General features: G+C 39.6%; 1 protein-coding gene across 1 annotated transcript in view; it reads right to left on the reverse strand.

Moving 5' to 3' along the window:
• The window catches only part of csmd2 (CUB and Sushi multiple domains 2), a 189,896-nt gene that overhangs the window by 67,203 nt on the left and 104,992 nt on the right, over nucleotides 1–17,701 (reverse strand). The window contains exons 16-26 of the mRNA XM_028432810.1: nucleotides 17,114–17,308; nucleotides 16,180–16,318; nucleotides 14,808–14,995; nucleotides 13,964–14,152; nucleotides 13,267–13,383; nucleotides 12,700–12,915; nucleotides 12,270–12,458; nucleotides 10,722–10,891; nucleotides 10,438–10,594; nucleotides 10,120–10,311; nucleotides 4,612–4,738 (exon numbers count right to left, since the gene is read on the reverse strand). Of these exons, the coding sequence (XP_028288611.1) occupies nucleotides 4,612–4,738; nucleotides 10,120–10,311; nucleotides 10,438–10,594; nucleotides 10,722–10,891; nucleotides 12,270–12,458; nucleotides 12,700–12,915; nucleotides 13,267–13,383; nucleotides 13,964–14,152; nucleotides 14,808–14,995; nucleotides 16,180–16,318; nucleotides 17,114–17,308 (1,879 nt within the window). The remainder of the gene's footprint in view (nucleotides 1–4,611; nucleotides 4,739–10,119; nucleotides 10,312–10,437; nucleotides 10,595–10,721; nucleotides 10,892–12,269; nucleotides 12,459–12,699; nucleotides 12,916–13,266; nucleotides 13,384–13,963; nucleotides 14,153–14,807; nucleotides 14,996–16,179; nucleotides 16,319–17,113; nucleotides 17,309–17,701) is intronic.

Consider the following 17,701-nt stretch of genomic DNA (forward strand, 5'->3'; position numbering starts at 1 on the left):
AAAGACTAGCTAAATGGATGTCAAAAACCTCAGTGGTTTGGATCTAAAAATGTGTGTGAAAGTGACCCTTCTTTCAAGTTCTGCTAAGGAGCACTTGAGGAGAACAACAGACCCATGAAAAGTGCTAGCAGGAGTCAGTGGTTCTCCTTCACAGTTCTCCACTTACAGCCAGACCTTTAACACATGCCGTAATTACTGTTAAATTTGCTAATTCATGCGGACATTTTATTTTTTTTTATTCAGTAGACAAAAACTAGTTAAAGAAATCACATCTTATACTGGTCCTTCTCCTCCATCCTCTCTGTTTGAACCTTTTACTACTGTGTGAGCACTCTGCTCATCCACCTCCACTAAGGACCACAGCCAGCTCACAATTAGATTCCACTTGCAGTGGTGACCTAGTGATTTCCCACTATGATCCTACCATTCCCTCTACAATAAGCAACCAAAGGTTCTGCTAAATGGTCTCCATCCCTGTAATATTAATGCCTTCAGCAGTCAGATGCTTTTTATGCAAATGCTGTTTATTATGAACCCCAACTATGATCCCCTTGTGCTGTACCTCATCATACTCAGGACTGGAGATGTTTCACAGAATTTGCCAGGAAGAATAAAATGAAAAATAACATGCCACTAATACATGTAAAGATGCGTGTGTGTGTGCTGAGACAGTACTGGTGATGTGAGTAAGCGTAAAAGGTGTCTCGGGGGATTTGCATGGGCAATGTAGGCATCAAGCACCAGTCACATGTTTTTCATGTGCAACCTTCAGAATGTCAGGCTCTAAGCGGCATCATGTTCTGGTTCCAGATTAATGTGGTGAAAGAAAGATGAAAAGGTGAGTGAAAAGGAAGGAGTATGTTGAGAGAAGAAAAGCAGAAGGTGAGGGAGGGAACAAAAACAACAGCACTGTTAATCATGGCTGGGTTGCTGGATGAAGAGGATGATGGCAGGAGGATAAGAGCTTGATGGAGAGCAGAGGAAGCTCTGAGGGATGTAAGGATTTGTGCTGAGCGGTCGGATGGATGGGATGGACGTGGGTTGCATGTTAGGATAATTGGTTCCTTTTATACAACATCTAAATAGCACATCTTTCCTTGTCACTGAGAATGATGGCTGTGGGGCGGGATGAGGAGATAGTGAAAAGGAGAAGATATTAAGAGGATAAGAGTACTGCAGGAGGGTAGTAAAAAGGAATGTTGATACTGGCATGTGGAAACAGCCCTTTCTCTTTCTTTACTCTGAGGTACCAGTAGAACACATGTCGGGCATGTTTCCTTTGAATCCTTTGAAAGACCTTTTGGTTGCCTTTAGAAAACATTCTTTATGGGTTATCCTCCTTCTCCTTGTCAGTATGTACAAAGGTTAAATTCTTTATAACTAGTCATCCAAAGTTACTTTTAGAGGGCATAGAAAGATTAATGTTAGTTTCCAGTGGGCAAAGTCCATTTAGACACTGCTTCACCACTTAATGCAAATGCTGGAGGGGTGGGGTTGAGGTGGTGTGGGGCTACAAGAGATGAGTGAAGTGACAGATTAAGAGAAGTAGAAGTACTGTCTATATCACCAAGGAAGAGGAAATTTGGGTCTCTGTGTGCTGTTAACATTTTGTGAAATCATAGGAAACCATGTTTTGAAGTTTACGGCTAAGGGCTCTCCTTTACACTTGGTCCCCTCTTAAGAAGATAAAATAGTTCAATCAAGTGTCAGAGGAAAAGCTGTGAGGAGATGAGATGGAGAGAAGAGGGGCTGAAGAGATTTCTCAGGTCTCTTTTGATTCTGCCTTAACTATTTTGTATTCATATGAGAGAAACAGAGAGAGAAATCGAGTGCTGAGACTCTCTCATATGAATACAAACCAGTATAGCTGCAATCACGAGTCCTGTGGGGGGTCTTCAGAGTAGGTGTATGTGTGCGTGAAGATGATAAATAAGTAAAATATGTAGGTGTGTGTGTGTGGTTGTTTGTGGTATGAGGGATTAAGGAAGAAGAGAGAGATGTCGAGCAAACATATTCATGCAACTACTTTCTTAAACTAATTGACAAAGTGTGTGTAAAGGTAACCTGTAAAGGCCGTGAGAGCCATCTCATCAGTATGTGTGTGGATGTGGCCTCTGTGGGACTGTCCCTGTGGGATCATTCATTCATCAGGATGGAGCCACATATATAAATGGGCTTTAAAAAAACATGGATGTAGACAGACACAATGACCAACACATCTGGGCTGTGGTCTTGCTATCATAGTCCACCTGATTTACTGTGGAGCACATGATGTAATAACATCAAAGAAGTATTATCATACAGATAAAAGAAAATTACAATTACTATAAGGCAGGAAAAAGGTACAAAAATGACTTGGTAATAAATCACAGAAATTAAAAGTGAAGGTATGAGAACATGCACACATCCTTCTACTTGCAACCATAATCCATTTACCACATGTTTTTCTTCCTACACTACCCTAACAAAGGAATTCCTACCTATCCATTGCTAACTAGGGAATGAAACTGAAGAGACAGGCGAACCATTGGGATTTGCTTGGGCTTTGTCAGTCAGACATCAATTGACAGATGTACACTATTAGATATGTCCCTGGGAGAGTTGCTGACTGTTGAGTAAACTACAACAACATAAACTATATTGCTCATTTTATGCAGTAATACTCTGCAGCAGTAACCAATGACAGTTAGCTGACTAAAATGCATCATTGCCTCCTTTATCATTGGTATTCATACGACCTTGTCATTATCTTTTTATGTCTGTATTCTACTCATCTGTGCATCTTCCTGTATCTGTATTCTGTGTCCATCTATAGCACTTGGCATACCAGTACATAAGTTTTTTAGATGTCTGCTGTCACTCTGCGCAACTTCTGGTCTCAAACTCAGCACAGTTTGATTAGTGAGCAACCTTCAGCTACATCATTCCACATACAAGGAATCCCTGAGCTAATGCATTGCAAATTTTTCTCAATAATGAATTTCATGCGTAGGATCAAAGGCGCGGATGTGGAGCATACCTTGCAGAGGAACGCTGGGAACCCAGAGGTAGTGAAAGCACTAATGAACCTAAACTAGCAATCATGAGGGACCGAGGAATGTCAGATGTGCCAGCTATAGGACAGCATAAGCACATAAATAAATCTGTGCACCAAATGCTGTACAATATTATGCAAGACAATAAGATACAGTGAAGAAAAAAATGCATACAGTAAACTGCAGGCTGACAATATGATTGTTTTGGCTCTGCTCCAGCTCAGCTGTGTTGTTGTAAACTGTGGAAATGTAGTTCTAAAACGTATATGAAATATGTATTTAATGTGGACATTAACACCCTGCTTTACAGTTTTCTGCTGGGTGCAATCTCCCAGCTTATAACCAATGTCACTAAACCGCTCACACTGTTCCTTTAAAGTGTCAGTCAGCTTCTTAAACTTCCATTTAAAATCCATTGTGCTGGAATACATTACCAAGTCACCCCAGGGCAATGTTGTATATATTGAGAAAAAATATATAAGTCATGAAGATACAATGTTCTATTATGATGAGCATGTGGTCTTCAAGGAAAAGTTAATCCAATTTATGAGAGGAGAGATTATAGCGATCCCTGTTAAACCATCTATTGTGTTCTCTGACTATTCTATTACATACACATACACCTATGGATTTAACACTATTCTGCTTGAAGAGAAATGTACTCTGAGCACTGTTGCTTCAAGTATCTAGGCTTACACGATTATTAGTTTACATTACTGCTCCACGGTAGTGCATAAGCACACTTAATGTTCTCAGATACAAAGCACTTGCCACAGCTTGTATCATAATGGCCACTGCAGAGCTTTGAAAAACACAGGAATTGTCATAGGCATACTGATACTAACACCGTTCACGTCTGAAGTCCTGAGTACCTTAATGGATGTATAATAAAGGTAAGACCCCCAGGGTTAAGGCGCCAATATCCCCAAGGACACCGTCTTGTTAAAAATGTATAGTGTGCACTAGTTGATAGTGCACCTTGGTTAAAAAATGAGCAAATTGTTCTTATCTTATGAAAAGACAAAACTGGATGATTTAGACAAAGGGGGCAGGGCAAGGGTAATGGCTCAGGTTTAAATTATTAGGGTAATTCTATGTGAGGAGATAACACAAAAAAGGTAATTTCATTTAAAGAGTCTGGAGGAAGGATTCTGAATAAAATGTAAAAGCTGATTTGTTTCAATTTATTAAATACAATATTTGTCATTTGTAGCTATAAATAGCAAGAACTTAAATGCACTATGCAAACACCTAAAACGAAGGGCTACAAACTGCAGGGTTTCGATTGCATACATTGTCTCAAATTCATGAACTTGAAACACTTTCTTCGGAAAACCTCAAGGTTCTGAGGTGGCATATTCTCTCACCCAGTTGTAACTCAGCTATTGGCTAACTGAAGATTGATTACACAGCAGCCTGTGAAAGTGATGAATACCACTGCAAAAAGGGGAGGGGGTGGGGGCTAAGTTGGAAGTATATTGAAAGGTGGTAGATTGAAAGAAAGCCTGTAAAAGAACAATGTAATCAGAAAACTAGAAAGCACAAAAAAAAGGAAACCAGAGGGTGTTGCTCAGACCTAATGGTGCTTCCAGGGGCAGCCTCGATGGTCCAGATGCAGTGCAAGTTGTGCTCATATGGAGACGGGTACCCAGGGGACAATATACGACCAGAAGGTTCATCCTTGATGGTCCCCCCACATTCCGCTAGAAAGAAGGTGAACAATGAGAGGGAATAAAAGCTAAATTAATACAAGGTTAACATACTTAACATAAGAGAAACTGTATCATCCCACTGCCGGTAAAGTGCATCTCATCAGTTTCCTCTCATCATTATTAATTATTGACATAGCAGTCAAATACTCAAATGTGATGTACTCCATCGTCTTGTTTGCAATTTGAATGATAGGAGGGAGAGCGGCCAACTCAATACACTCTATGTGTCTCCTTGGCTCAGCAAAGGCAATCCACCATCTCAACCATGATGTCATCTTGTTGCCTTTGAAAGCTGATGGACTTGTTGACTGAACACAACCTTCAATTTATCAGACTCAAGTTCACTCTAACTTTTAAAAAAAGATGTGTTGATGGATATGCCCAATACTTTATTTTTGGAAAAAGCACATTCAGTAATAGTAGACAGAGCAGATGTATGATGCTGACCAGTGTGATAGGCAGTAAATCTTAATGAGAGTGTGCTGAAGGACATACAAATGCATATATGAACCTACAAAGCAAAATCACTGGCCCAAACATTTTGTCAGGAACACTGTGAGGAAGAAAACTTTTTTTCCCTTTTCTCCAGCCTCAAGTAATAAATTGCTATCAGAAATGTTCTATGACTGAAAAGCAATTTCCAGCCATCCTTCAATTACTACCTCCCACTCTGAATGAGAAAAAATGTTCTCCAACTACATCAGATGTCAAGTGTTTTTGTTCACATTTTGGAGGCCATCTTAACTGACAAGAGGATTGCAAGTCTTGTTTGTTTTTTTCTTCCCTTGAGAAAGAAAAAAAGGAAAATGGAGGTCTAGAAATTATCCTGATGATAATGGTAAGGGATGTAAAATCGATGTCTTACAAATAATTTACCAAATTGCAGATATGCAAGTAGAAAAATAGATAAAGTATTTTACAGTATTTTTAGTATAAGACAGATCACAGGAGACACTCTTTTTTTGGACAGCACACAACTTTTTGTCAGCTTGCTTTAGACAAAGACATAATTTCTTATGACTGCTATTTGCTTTCATCCCATTAAAATGCCCATATTACTGGTTGATTCTGGGTAACAAATATGACTGAATGATTGTCATTTCCATTTTAAATCTCCGGTAATAAAATGGCAGGTAAAAGAATGACATGGGAACACATTCACTCCTGGTGAGGCTTCCTTCACTTTTAAATTTCTAATGCCGCTTTTTTGTATTATTTTTGAAGAACACTTGCTGTTTCATGGAGTGAAAAGAGAAGACAGTGATCGGTCTTAGGGAGACAAAGCCATCTCTTTCTTCTTGCCTTATGACCTAAGAAACTACTGCTCAGTGCAACAATGACAGAAGAACTCCCTCAGAGACTCTACCACTCCAGTCTATTTCTCCTTATACAGTAGATCTTTTTAAAATCAACTCAGGATCTCATTTTTTCTGTGTCATCCTCTCTTTAAAGGAGTCTCAATTTTTCTCTGTGCAAGGAAGGAAATCATCATATATGATGACCCGCTGTCTTCTCCACTCTAAGGTTCAACGTTGCAACTTTCTACTACTCAATCTTTCCCCTCAATTTTCAGCTCATTCTCCTCCCTCCCTTACTTTGCTTGGTACACCTTTCTTGTCTGTGTGTCCTCACTACTAGAAAACAATCCCACCATTACAAACAGGAACAGTCCCTCATATTTTTTCCCAAATTCACTCTGGCTGTTGAGCTCATCATCTGCAGTGAAAGGAGCATGGGGAGGACAAATGTATTCAGGGATGTGCGGTTTGCTGAACGTTGTTTATACGCAGACATGAAATTACCTGTCAGTTTGGCTTGAAAACGGAGCTCAGCAATACTATTCTAATCACCCTGGCTCATGTCAAAGAACACCTGTCTGCCTGTTTTTTTTTCTTAGTGAGTTTCTGGCTGGTCTCTGAGAGACTGTCAAAATGTAGCCTGGAAGCAAAAAATGTCATTTAGCTGTGTTAGCATGACACTATACAGGCAGATTACGTGTATGTATAAATGTATATTAGTTCTGAAAAATTTGCATCCCATGTTTGTGTCAGCCAGCAACAAGTGACAGGTGAATTGTAACTGAACTGCAAATAAAATGATTATTTGGGTATTTTTTGTGGAGAAATTACCTCCAAAATTAAAGGTAAATACCTGCCTCCTGTGCTCAGGGGTGGTGCTGAAATAGTCTTTTTTTTGTTTTTTTTTGTTTTAGATTTTTTATATTGAAAAAAGGAGAAAATGCAATCATGATGCAACATGAATATGAAAATCTAAATCAAGCACAGTCATTTTCGATTAGATAATGCACTGTGAATAAGGTGCTGGGAAAGCAACCAAATGAATGACCCAAAATAGCAGAGCTAAAACAAACCACAGAGCTTTTCATAAACCCGCACTGGTATTTTCGCATTGTTATTAGGATGTGGAACTGGGTCAGACATCCGTTAAAAAGGCTTTTTAGCAGTGTGCCAACCAGTACAGAGAATACAAAGAAATAAAACGACCAAAAATGTTATCTCTTTACATCTTCAAAATTATCATTTCTGTAACAGTGAAGAGTTACCCTGATATTATCCTTTACTCATCGACCGTGATCAGCTTTCAATATGTTTTTTGTCCTGATCTAGTAGGAGCTAGAAGCAGTAAAGAATAACCATTTTCCTAACTACCATTTCTCTTCTCAGCTAGGAGCTGTTACAAAGTTGTTCTCTTTCTTTCAGCCTCAGCTGGATACTTTTCAGCTGCGCAAATGCTGTCCTAGAAAAGTGTTCCGACTTTTTTTTGATGTGTGCCAACCAACAGCTTTAAGTTAAGGCACCTGAGATATTAACTAGAATCAAATTTCTTTGAAAAATGTGTCATCAAATATATGATATAAAATGTGATTAACAAAATCAGCGCTGAAAATTTGTTAGTTAAATCGTGATGATACTATCCCAATATTACAATAATTAACCCTCATGCGTTGTTCGGGACATTTTTGTCCTCTGAGAGAAATTTTTCTGTTTATTTTGGCCATAACTTTGTCAATATGTGGACAAATTGAATCATTTTTCCTCAATAAGCTTAATTTTACATAAATTTTGTTAATATGATTTTAAAATTTTTCATAGGTCAACGGTACACTGTGGGCAAATTTTACCCCCTAATGTGTTGTTCGGGGACAAAAACGTCCCCTAACTTTAACGGTTTTAAAAATATATTAGATAAATATTTTTTTGAAATTTTTTTGCATAGACCTTTTAATTAACTTCAGTTCTAATCAACAGTAGTGAAAAAATCATTTTCCCCCAGGATTTTAACCCTTTAATCACCAATTTTATAAGGGGTGGTGCTGAAAATTGAAAAAAAAAACACACAAAATGGCTCATTTTTAATAGAAAAGGTGAATGTGGACTGGATTCTTTTTAACCTTTATTATAGTCTTGGTCATGTCAAACATCAGTAAAAAAATTGACTTTATTGCATTATTAGTTTTTGCACAGCACTGGATTTTCTTTTTTTCTCCCATTTTGTCCCATAGACTTACATTATAAACACACTTTTTTTGACTGCACAGCCATGGCACTAAATAATCATGCATTCTTGATTGTTGGTAGTTTACATTGACTAACCAAATCTAATCTACAGTTTAGTCCCCTACTAAAATTAGTATTAAAAGTAGTTTAGTAAAGTAAAGTAAAGTAAATTTGTTGCAGCCCTAAAAGTAAGTGCCGGGCCCTTTGATGCTGAGAGGTTCAGACTAAACAAAACAAAAACACTAGTGGACTTGCATGCATCCTCCTGGTCATTTAATGGTGACAAGAGCAGCAAGCAGCATGAAGAGAGGATTCACCTGTGCATGAGTGAAGGATTCACTTGTGAATGAATGAAGGATTCGCTTGTGAACAAGTGACGGATCTACTTGTGCAGCCTTCACAGCTTCACAGCCTGGCCCTTCATAGAGCCAGGCTGCACAATCATTTCCAGAGATTGTGCACAAGTGAATCCTCTCTTCATGTTGCTTTCTGCTCTTCTCACCATCAAATGACCACAAGGTCACATGTAAGACCACTTGCCTTTTTGTTTTGTTTAGTCTGCACCTGTAGACATCAAAGGGCCACACGTGCATAGCAACACTTTCTTTGTTTTTGTTTACTATGAAGACTCTGTGGTTGTGTGTACTCACAGACAACAAGATCAGTGTGCAAATGGCTCTCTTCCTCTCTAACATACACACACAGTGTGTAGACACACAATTATGTGCTAAAATACTCCCTATAACTCCATATACAAGCCAGAAACTACACTACATGAGCACAGGCCTGCAGGTAAAGGGTTAATATGGTAATTAAGTTGTTAACTGTAAAAATCACAAATTTTACCTCCTACCAACAGGGTAAACCACCAACAATCAAGAATGCATGATTATGTAGTGCCATGGCTGTGCAGTCAAAAAAAGTGTGTTTATAATGTAAGTCTATGGGACAAAATGGGAGAAAAAAAGAAAATCCAGTGCTGTGCAAAAACTAATAATGCAATAAAGTCAATTTTTTTACTGATGTTTGACATGACCAAGACTGTAATAAAGGTTCAAAAGAATCCAGTCCACATTCACCTTTTCTATTAAAAATGAGCCATTTTGTGTTTTTTTTTTTCAATTTTCAGCACCACCCCTCATAAAATTGGTGATTAAAGGGTTAAAATCCTGGGGGAAAATGATTTTTTCACTACTGTTGATTAGAACTGAAGTTAATTAAAAGGTCTATGCAAAAAAATTTCAAAAAAATATTTATCTAATATATTTTTAAAACCGTTAAAGTTAGGGGACGTTTTTGTCCCCGAACAACACATTAGGGAGAAAAAAAGAAAATCCAGTGCTGTGCAAAAACTAATAATGCAATCAAGTCAATTTTTTTACTGATGTTTGACATGACCAAGACTGTAATAAAGGTTCAAAAGAATCCAGTCCACATTCACCTTTTCTATTAAAAATGAGCCATTTTGTGTTTTTTTTTTTCAATTTTCAGCACCACCCCTCATAAAATTGGTGATTAAAGGGTTAAAATCCTGGGGGAAAATGATTTTTTCACTACTGTTGATTAGAACTGAAGTTAATTAAAAGGTCTATGCAAAAAAAATTCAAAAAAATATTTATCTAATATATTTTTAAAACCGTTAAAGTTAGGGGACGTTTTTGTCCCCGAACAACACATTAGGGTAGTGTTTGCGAACAATGCATGAGGGTTAATTACTTTTAACACTTTAACACATTTTTTTGCCGTCATGGCACTTCTGTGCTTTGACCTGGTTCAGTCTTGGTATGTTTACTCCACACTGGCTTTGTCAACATATTGAACAGGTTTCCTTTTATTTAAGACCATGTAACTCACCAACGCAGAGTGGGAGGGGGCTATCCCATGACCTCCTTTCACCCCTCAGGCAGGTGAGCACCTCAGGGCCTTTCAGAGTATAGCCTGGGTCACAGCTGTATGACACAGTGCTTCCTGCAAAATGACCCTTGTCTTCCCGCTTGTAGCCAAACTGGGGAACACCAGGATCCTCGCACTTCACAAGTTCAAAACCTTCAAGAGAGGGTGATGGCGTATTTTAAGAAGAAAGCAAGAGCGTGGATATACAGTAGCACACCAACTGCAGTGTATTAAAATGCAGGTATACATTGTAAATAGAGGTAAGCTGTGTTGACTCACTGGTGAAATGCACTTCAAAGCCTTTGCTGGTGTTATCCGCATTGCTGATGAACTCCAGCCACATGGAGCTGGAGGTGGAGTTCAGGATTGTGTCTAGCAGCTCGTTGCCTGTAAACACCCCCAGCAGACGAGCCTTATTACTGCTGCCATCAAAGACCTAGGATAGGGGAGGAGAGAGATAGGGGGAAGAATCCACCAGATTAACATGATCAGGTGTACATATATACGCTAATAAGGCGGCATATACACACACAGGGAGCATACAATTCCCACCACCCACTCACTTTGAGCACATCATCCTCCTCGAGTCTGAAGTCCCGTGCCCGTAGCTGAATGCCTTTGCCAGGCTGTGTCTGGATGGAGTAGATGCATTCGTGGTTGTTGCCATAGTAACCGGGGTAGTTGGGTGAGAGCAGCACCCCTTGCATGCCAGTCACGGATGAGCCACATTCAGCTAGAGAAAACGAGAGGGAGCAGAGGTGCAGGCAGACAGAGAGAGAGAAGGAGAAGGTGGTGGTGTTGGAGAGAGCAGAGGACATGTCAATCGCTATATGCTTGAAACTAAGAGAGTATTTATTCATGCTGTCATGCATAGGGAGATGGGAGAGGTGATGGAGGAGAGGAATATGGTCACTGACTCTACCTGAATGTTGAGCTGCACATCATCATAATCACACTGCAATCTGAATATGATTAACAGTAATTTTTATCTCTATTTGAAATTGCTTTTTTTTTCTGAACCACATCAAGAAAATAGTGGGGGGAAAAAGGAGGACGAAGTTATCTACAGAAAAATAGCTGACCGCAAATGTACCCTGTCTTCAAACTTGCAGTGAGGTATAAGGTAAGGTTATGGGACTGTCTTGGAGGCATATTGTGTGGAGACGTATCACATTTCTAAAATAAGGCTGAATGTGAAGAAGTATGAGCATATCAGAAAGAGTCTTTACTGCCATCCTTCAACAACCAACCAGACGAAAAAAAAAAAAAAAAGCAGTACACTAAAAAGTAGCAGCTTAAAGCTACAACTGAACATGATACAACTCAAGTGAATGTTAATGAGTTACCAGATAATTGCTTGCGTCTACTTTACATGCATACCCGAACATTTAGAAACTAATCGGACATTATCTGTGTAGTTAAAGAAAATAAATGTGACTTCATCAAAATCGTATTCACTAAAGTGTAATTACTCGTCTCCAATAGAGTGTGAATTCATAACGATCTACAAATTACTTTTTAAGTTTAGAAATAATAAATAAAAGTGCAAGTCACAATAAAATAATCCATGCAATGTTTTCACCATTATTTATATGCAGTTACCTTTTAATGATGCTTTTAGTATATTAAAAGAGCCGAGCTAAGGACATATACAAGTAGGTTGATGATTACCACGGTCTGTGATTTACCTATCATTAGGACAATTAGGATTCACTTCCTTTTACATTACAGGATCAACACACTGACCTAAATCTTTGTAAATTGACCTGTCATGTTTCCCATGCATTAACTGCACGCAATATCATTAATTAACATATTCCAGCATTTTAATGTCACCCTCGTTAGCGCTGCGGCACTGTGTAATGTAGGCAAAGTCAAAAAGGCTGTTTCTGGGAAGCTATCCAATGACGAGACAAACCGTGGGTGTATGGTGAGATGATAATGAGGAGAATTGAAAGGGAAAAGCCTTGTCTTCCGAATTGATTGACAGTTTGGTACATTTCTTAATTTGTGGGTGTATGTGAAAGGGCCACTGTGAAATTGAGAGCGGAATAGAGAATGGGGGGAGGGGGGGTGACAAAAAGCCAAAAATAAAGCATGTGACCACCTACCAACACACCTTGGCAGAGGGGAGCTCCACACCCGCCTCCTGCCCCCTAAACACACAACCCTCGCTGGACCCTCTAGTCGGTAACCTGGGAAACAGGAAAAGATGAGGGCATCGCCCACTCCGTACTGCAAGCCCTTTCTGGTGCTGTAGGGTGGGATTCCAGGATCCTCACAAGGCTCCAAATCATACTCTGGGAAAAAGCACATAAAAATAAAAAGGTGTGAATGTACCGAATTAGCTGCAACTATAGCATTATACAGTTGATACTGTTTAATAACCTGTGAACACAAATAAAATGGGGTAGGAAAATATTTTCATCAAATGAAAAAGAACAGTACACTTTTATCTTATATATTTTTTAACTAAATCTAGGGTCTCAGTCTCAGTCTCTTCCCTCTTGTACTTCTGTGAATGATGTAACTTATTCTCACCTGAGAAAGTGATGTTGAATCCCTCGTATGAGACAGAAAAGTCAGAGAGAAAGCGGATCTGTGCCGTGTAGTTTCCAAACAGGCCTGCACTGAGAGGTGGAGGCAGTGTGGAACCTGTCAGTCTCCACAGTGGCTGAGAGAAGCTACCATTCTCTGTCACCAGCAAATGGTCGTGGGGGCTCTCAAGGTGGAAGGTGTGGAAGGTGAACTGGACACCTGAATGGAAGAGGTTGGGTCATTTCTTCCATGCATGTTATTAGACCGTTTCATAAAGCAACAATAATTCTCTAATTTTCTTCCCTACTATCTATCAACTGCTTTACACCCACGCAGAGTGAGCATCTACAAATAAGGCCATGTCAATTTGATCTGAGTGCTCGACCAAAGGTGACATGACTGAAGAGTTATCCCGTGGCGCTGTAGCCCTAGGCCAGCCTTTCAGCACTCTAGTCTAACAAAGACAGCTTGTTCGGCAAAATAAAAAGGCCACTCAGTAGGGGAAAATGACATTGTAAGGGAAATTGAATTTGACTGCTGCATGTGTTGACACAGAATATGTCTGCTAACCTTTGCCATGGGAGGTCTCGATTATCCATGTGCAGTTCAGGTTATGCGGGTAAAAGTCTGGGAAGCCAGGAGACAAGATGGTGCCGAAGTTGCCCTGGATATAACCTCCACACAATGCTGTGTAATGGAAACAAAGTGAGAAATGGATTGAGGCAAGAAATTAAAAGAGAGTGAGAGAGGCAAAAATCAGAAAGGGCATGAAGACAGGAAAAAAATATCCTGAAAATCTTGTCTGTGCATTTACAGTGTGGTAAAATGCATTTTAGAAGAGGTGCCCTTCAAAGATAGCATAAAAAGGAGAGAGTGGTATTATCAATATCATTACAAAGTGGGCAGAAATCAATACTGTCCTTAAATATAAAAGCATTTATAGATGAGGAAAAAGGGAAACATCAAAGGGTAAGCTCACTGCCCTACATATAAAACATTTCTGATGAAATGATAAAGAAACTTTTTTAAGTTTAAAACCAGAGTCACTGAAAGAAACATTACCATTTCTTATGGATTTTATAATAACTCAGAAAATACATGGCAATTTAAATGTGACGCAATATGAAGCAAAGTGCTGAAAATTATTTCGCGTATCTCATCTATAACAACAATGTTTTTTTTTTTTTTTTGCTTTAATCCTATTTATGAGTAGGGAGAAATCTGGCAGGCTGACTATTCTTTTCTAGGTCAATATTATGGAACATACCATCACAGCTTGGCAGGGGGCGACTCCACTGAAAATTGGGTTCACATTCTAGAGGCTCTGTGTCACTAAGTGTGTACCCTGCGTCACAGCTGAATGTCACCAAAGCGCCCACGTAAAAGTCATTGCCGTGTCGCTGGCCATTGACAGGTATACCGGGATCCACGCAGTGATCTGACTGTAGCTGCAGGGCTACATAGGAAAGGGGGAAAAAATAACGATGAGCAACAGATAATCACACACAACACCTCAAAATCCACCTGCCTGCAGTGTAACAACGCCTATATCATCATGTTTTTGATATATCAAGTGGAGGTCAAGAAATATTAAAAGGCAGCTTGCTTTCATTGAGCAATCCTGTTAAATTATTCACATGAAAATCCTTATTTTCCGCAAAGAAGCAATAAGATGTTTAAGGCTCATCTCCGCTCCACCTTGCATGATTTTAGTGAATTATAGCTTTGTGGAGAAGGATAGAACTGACAAGCCAGCATTAAACTACACCATGATTGAAGAATGGTTTACAGGAAAAGTGTGTGTAGACATGTGAGAGCATAAATGCAATTTTGAGCTCGGCCAAATGTGTCAAGGCAGGATTATTTGACAGAACAATCTCAACCCATGTATGTGCTAATTATAGGTGTTCTAATAAGCACAGCTTCATGGTGACAGTGAGCATCTACTGAGATTATATTTACAGTGAATCAGGCTGTCTCTGATGTCACCTGTCTGCATGTGGTGGAGTCATTTCTATTAATCCGTGTAGCATATGGGTGCATCAATCATGTTTTTTTTTTTTCTTTGGATAAAGGTTTGACTTTGTGTTATCTAGTTCATAAGCCCTTACTTTCGTAGCGTATACGGAAGCCAATGTCAGAGTGGCTCTTGTCAGTGGAGAAGAGGAGATACAGGAAGTTCGAGGTGCTGATGAGGAACTGTGGAACCTGGGTACCCTGGTAACTGCCAATTAGAGGTGAAGAGGGAAATCGTCCATCGCGCACCTCAAGGACATCATAATTGACCTCAGTGCGAAACCTGGCAAAAGGAAAGGAACTGTCTTGAAATAAGCTCATAAAGTCCAAGCACAATATGACAAGAAATTATCAGAATCAGAATCAGAACTACTTTATCATGATGACATATAAAACATTAAAGTTCGACTTTAAATAAAAGGCAAAGCTGGGCAATAAAGATAACTGCCCCGAGGCCCCAGACTCAGAACATTCACTGCTATGTACATATTAAGTTGTTGGATTAGAACTTGTTAGTGGTTAATAGGCAAAGGCACTATAACTTGAACATGTCAAAAACAACATACATTTTGCCATAAAAAAACAAGACCTGATTATTGCCTTGCAGGCCTTTAGTAGGGACAGTTAATTAGTATTAATAATAAAAAAAGTGCTTTTCAACCAATGGCAGACAGATTGTGCACATCACCTAAACAACACAGCTGGCTTTGAAATTTTTGAAAATTCGGAGTTATCTGGTCTTATCTGACTACACATCTGTAGCATGCATGTGCGTGTGGGTGTTTTTTCGTCTTTGTTGCCAGAGCCACTTCATCTTCAAAGCTGTGAATAAATTGCTTACTTTCAGAACCATGTCATCTAAATGAAGCGGTTTCTGATGTTTTATTGATGTTACATAAAAATTAAAGAGCGACAAACAGTTACGCTGTATTCATTTTGTATGGTGTCCTATCGTGACAGAGATGAGGATGAGATGGGTTTGCAAGGATGAGCTTTAGTGAAACACTAATGTAGCGTTTGATCCTACAACTGTCTATCTCTCTCTCTCTCTCTCGGCTTCTTTTTTCAAACATCAGAACAAATTACCTCCTATCCCATCCCCACAGTTTGCCTTGACAGACCATATCCACTTACATACGCAGGTGTATTTACATACTGGCAGGTCTACTGCTTTTACTTTGTGTGCATGTGTGAGTGTGTGTGTATGTAAAGATATCTAAGGGTGCTTGGGAGGAAGGGTATCAAATGAATAGATCAAGCATTCAAGAACTTAATAAATAAAACAGTGTTATCCTAGTTGGTGCATACGTTAACCTGCATAGGAAGCACTGCATTACCCTTGGAAGGAAAAAAAGACCAAGCTGAAATTGCAAGAAAGAAAAACCAAGAAGGATCCAAGCTTGTTCTGAGAAATTGAACCAAAAAAAAAATCTTGGCACAACAGCAGTGGCTATCTGGGTGACTCACTTGTCGAAGATAATCTTGATGGGGTAGCCTGGAGGAGCCTCAATGATCCATTCACAGTTAAGGGCCTCCTTATATAGTTCTGGCCAGCCTGGGGAGAGGATGATCCCACTGGGAGCCTTCAGATCCCCTCCACATGGGGCTATGAGAGACAGAAGAGGTGGAGGTAGAGAAAGAATATAGGGACTAAATTATTCATGTCTTTCCCAGCTGATATATGACAATGCCCATAGATGATCCCACGCATCAGCTGGGCCTCATCCTATTTCTTTTACTGCTGGGGTCTATTCAATGTAAACTGGTGACAGCTCACTTCAAGGTTAACCATGTCTCATAGGAACATGCTGCATGTGTGTCTGTGTACCATGTGTTTTAATATTATTCGTCTTGGTGTGGCATTTTACATCATCAAGCCACTTATGCAAAAGGTGCTGCTGTCATCCCCATCTGAAAGAAAACGGGACATCTTTGATTGCTCACACAAAAGACACTTGAGCACATCGACCTATCTCCTGTACCCTCATCTCTGTTACAGCTCACTTCCCCATGCATCTCTTTAAATGCCTATCCTTAACCAAAACACACGTTACAGTGCGAATCCTCGCTCCCTTTGAAGTGGAATGACTTAATCAGCCAACTCAGCATAGTGAAGGACATCTATAAAACGCATTACGCTACAAAAGCGGGGGTATGATAGATGGTCTCAGAGTAATACAAAGCTGCTGTGGCACAAGGGGACTGACATGTTTTAATAATGGTTTCCACCCTTTGCCTATCATGGATAGTGAACCTGATTAGGCTGCTCAGAGTTTGTCTGTCAGTTGAACAAGTGCTTTTAGAAGAACACATATCCATTCCTCTAATGACTTAAAGCCTCTGAACTCCACAGCTGGCTTTGCCATTGACCATCACAATGGGTACCTGCTTCCTTACCCACCTTCACAGCGAGGAACAGCATTGTCCCAAACTACGTTGCCATCTTTAAGGATGCAGGAGATGGTCAGAGAGCCGTGGGTCTTAACAAAGCCCTCCTCACACAGGAAGGAAATGGAGCTGCCCAGCTGAAGGCTCTCACCAAAGCGCTTCCCATTAACAGGCACACCGGGATCTGGGCATTCATTGTGGCGAAAGGCTGTAGGAATGTGCAGAGGAGATAAAAGAATTAAAAATAGAAAACATTGATACGTTAACAAGAGTCCATTTGTTGAAGACATGTCTTCTTTAAAAAAAAATGATTTTTGCTGGTACGAATCCAAGTCACATTACAATTTCTCTGCTAATTTTCAAGGAGAAAATTAAAAAACAAACAATTAGGCAACTTTCCTGACAAAACTTTCTCTCTACTGTCAGCACTTAGCAATGCCAGCATAACAAGAATACATTTGTTTCACTTAGTCACATTGATTCACCATTGCTGCAGTAATTTTAGGGGGTGGCCAACCACGCCGTGTACAGATCATCAGCTACAGATGACACCGCTGAATGATTCGTGGAGTAAACAAACACGGAAAATTGTTTTCATACA

This window comes from Parambassis ranga, chromosome 2, assembly GCF_900634625.1.
Source record: "Parambassis ranga chromosome 2, fParRan2.1, whole genome shotgun sequence".
Taxonomy (NCBI): domain Eukaryota; kingdom Metazoa; phylum Chordata; class Actinopteri; family Ambassidae; genus Parambassis; species Parambassis ranga.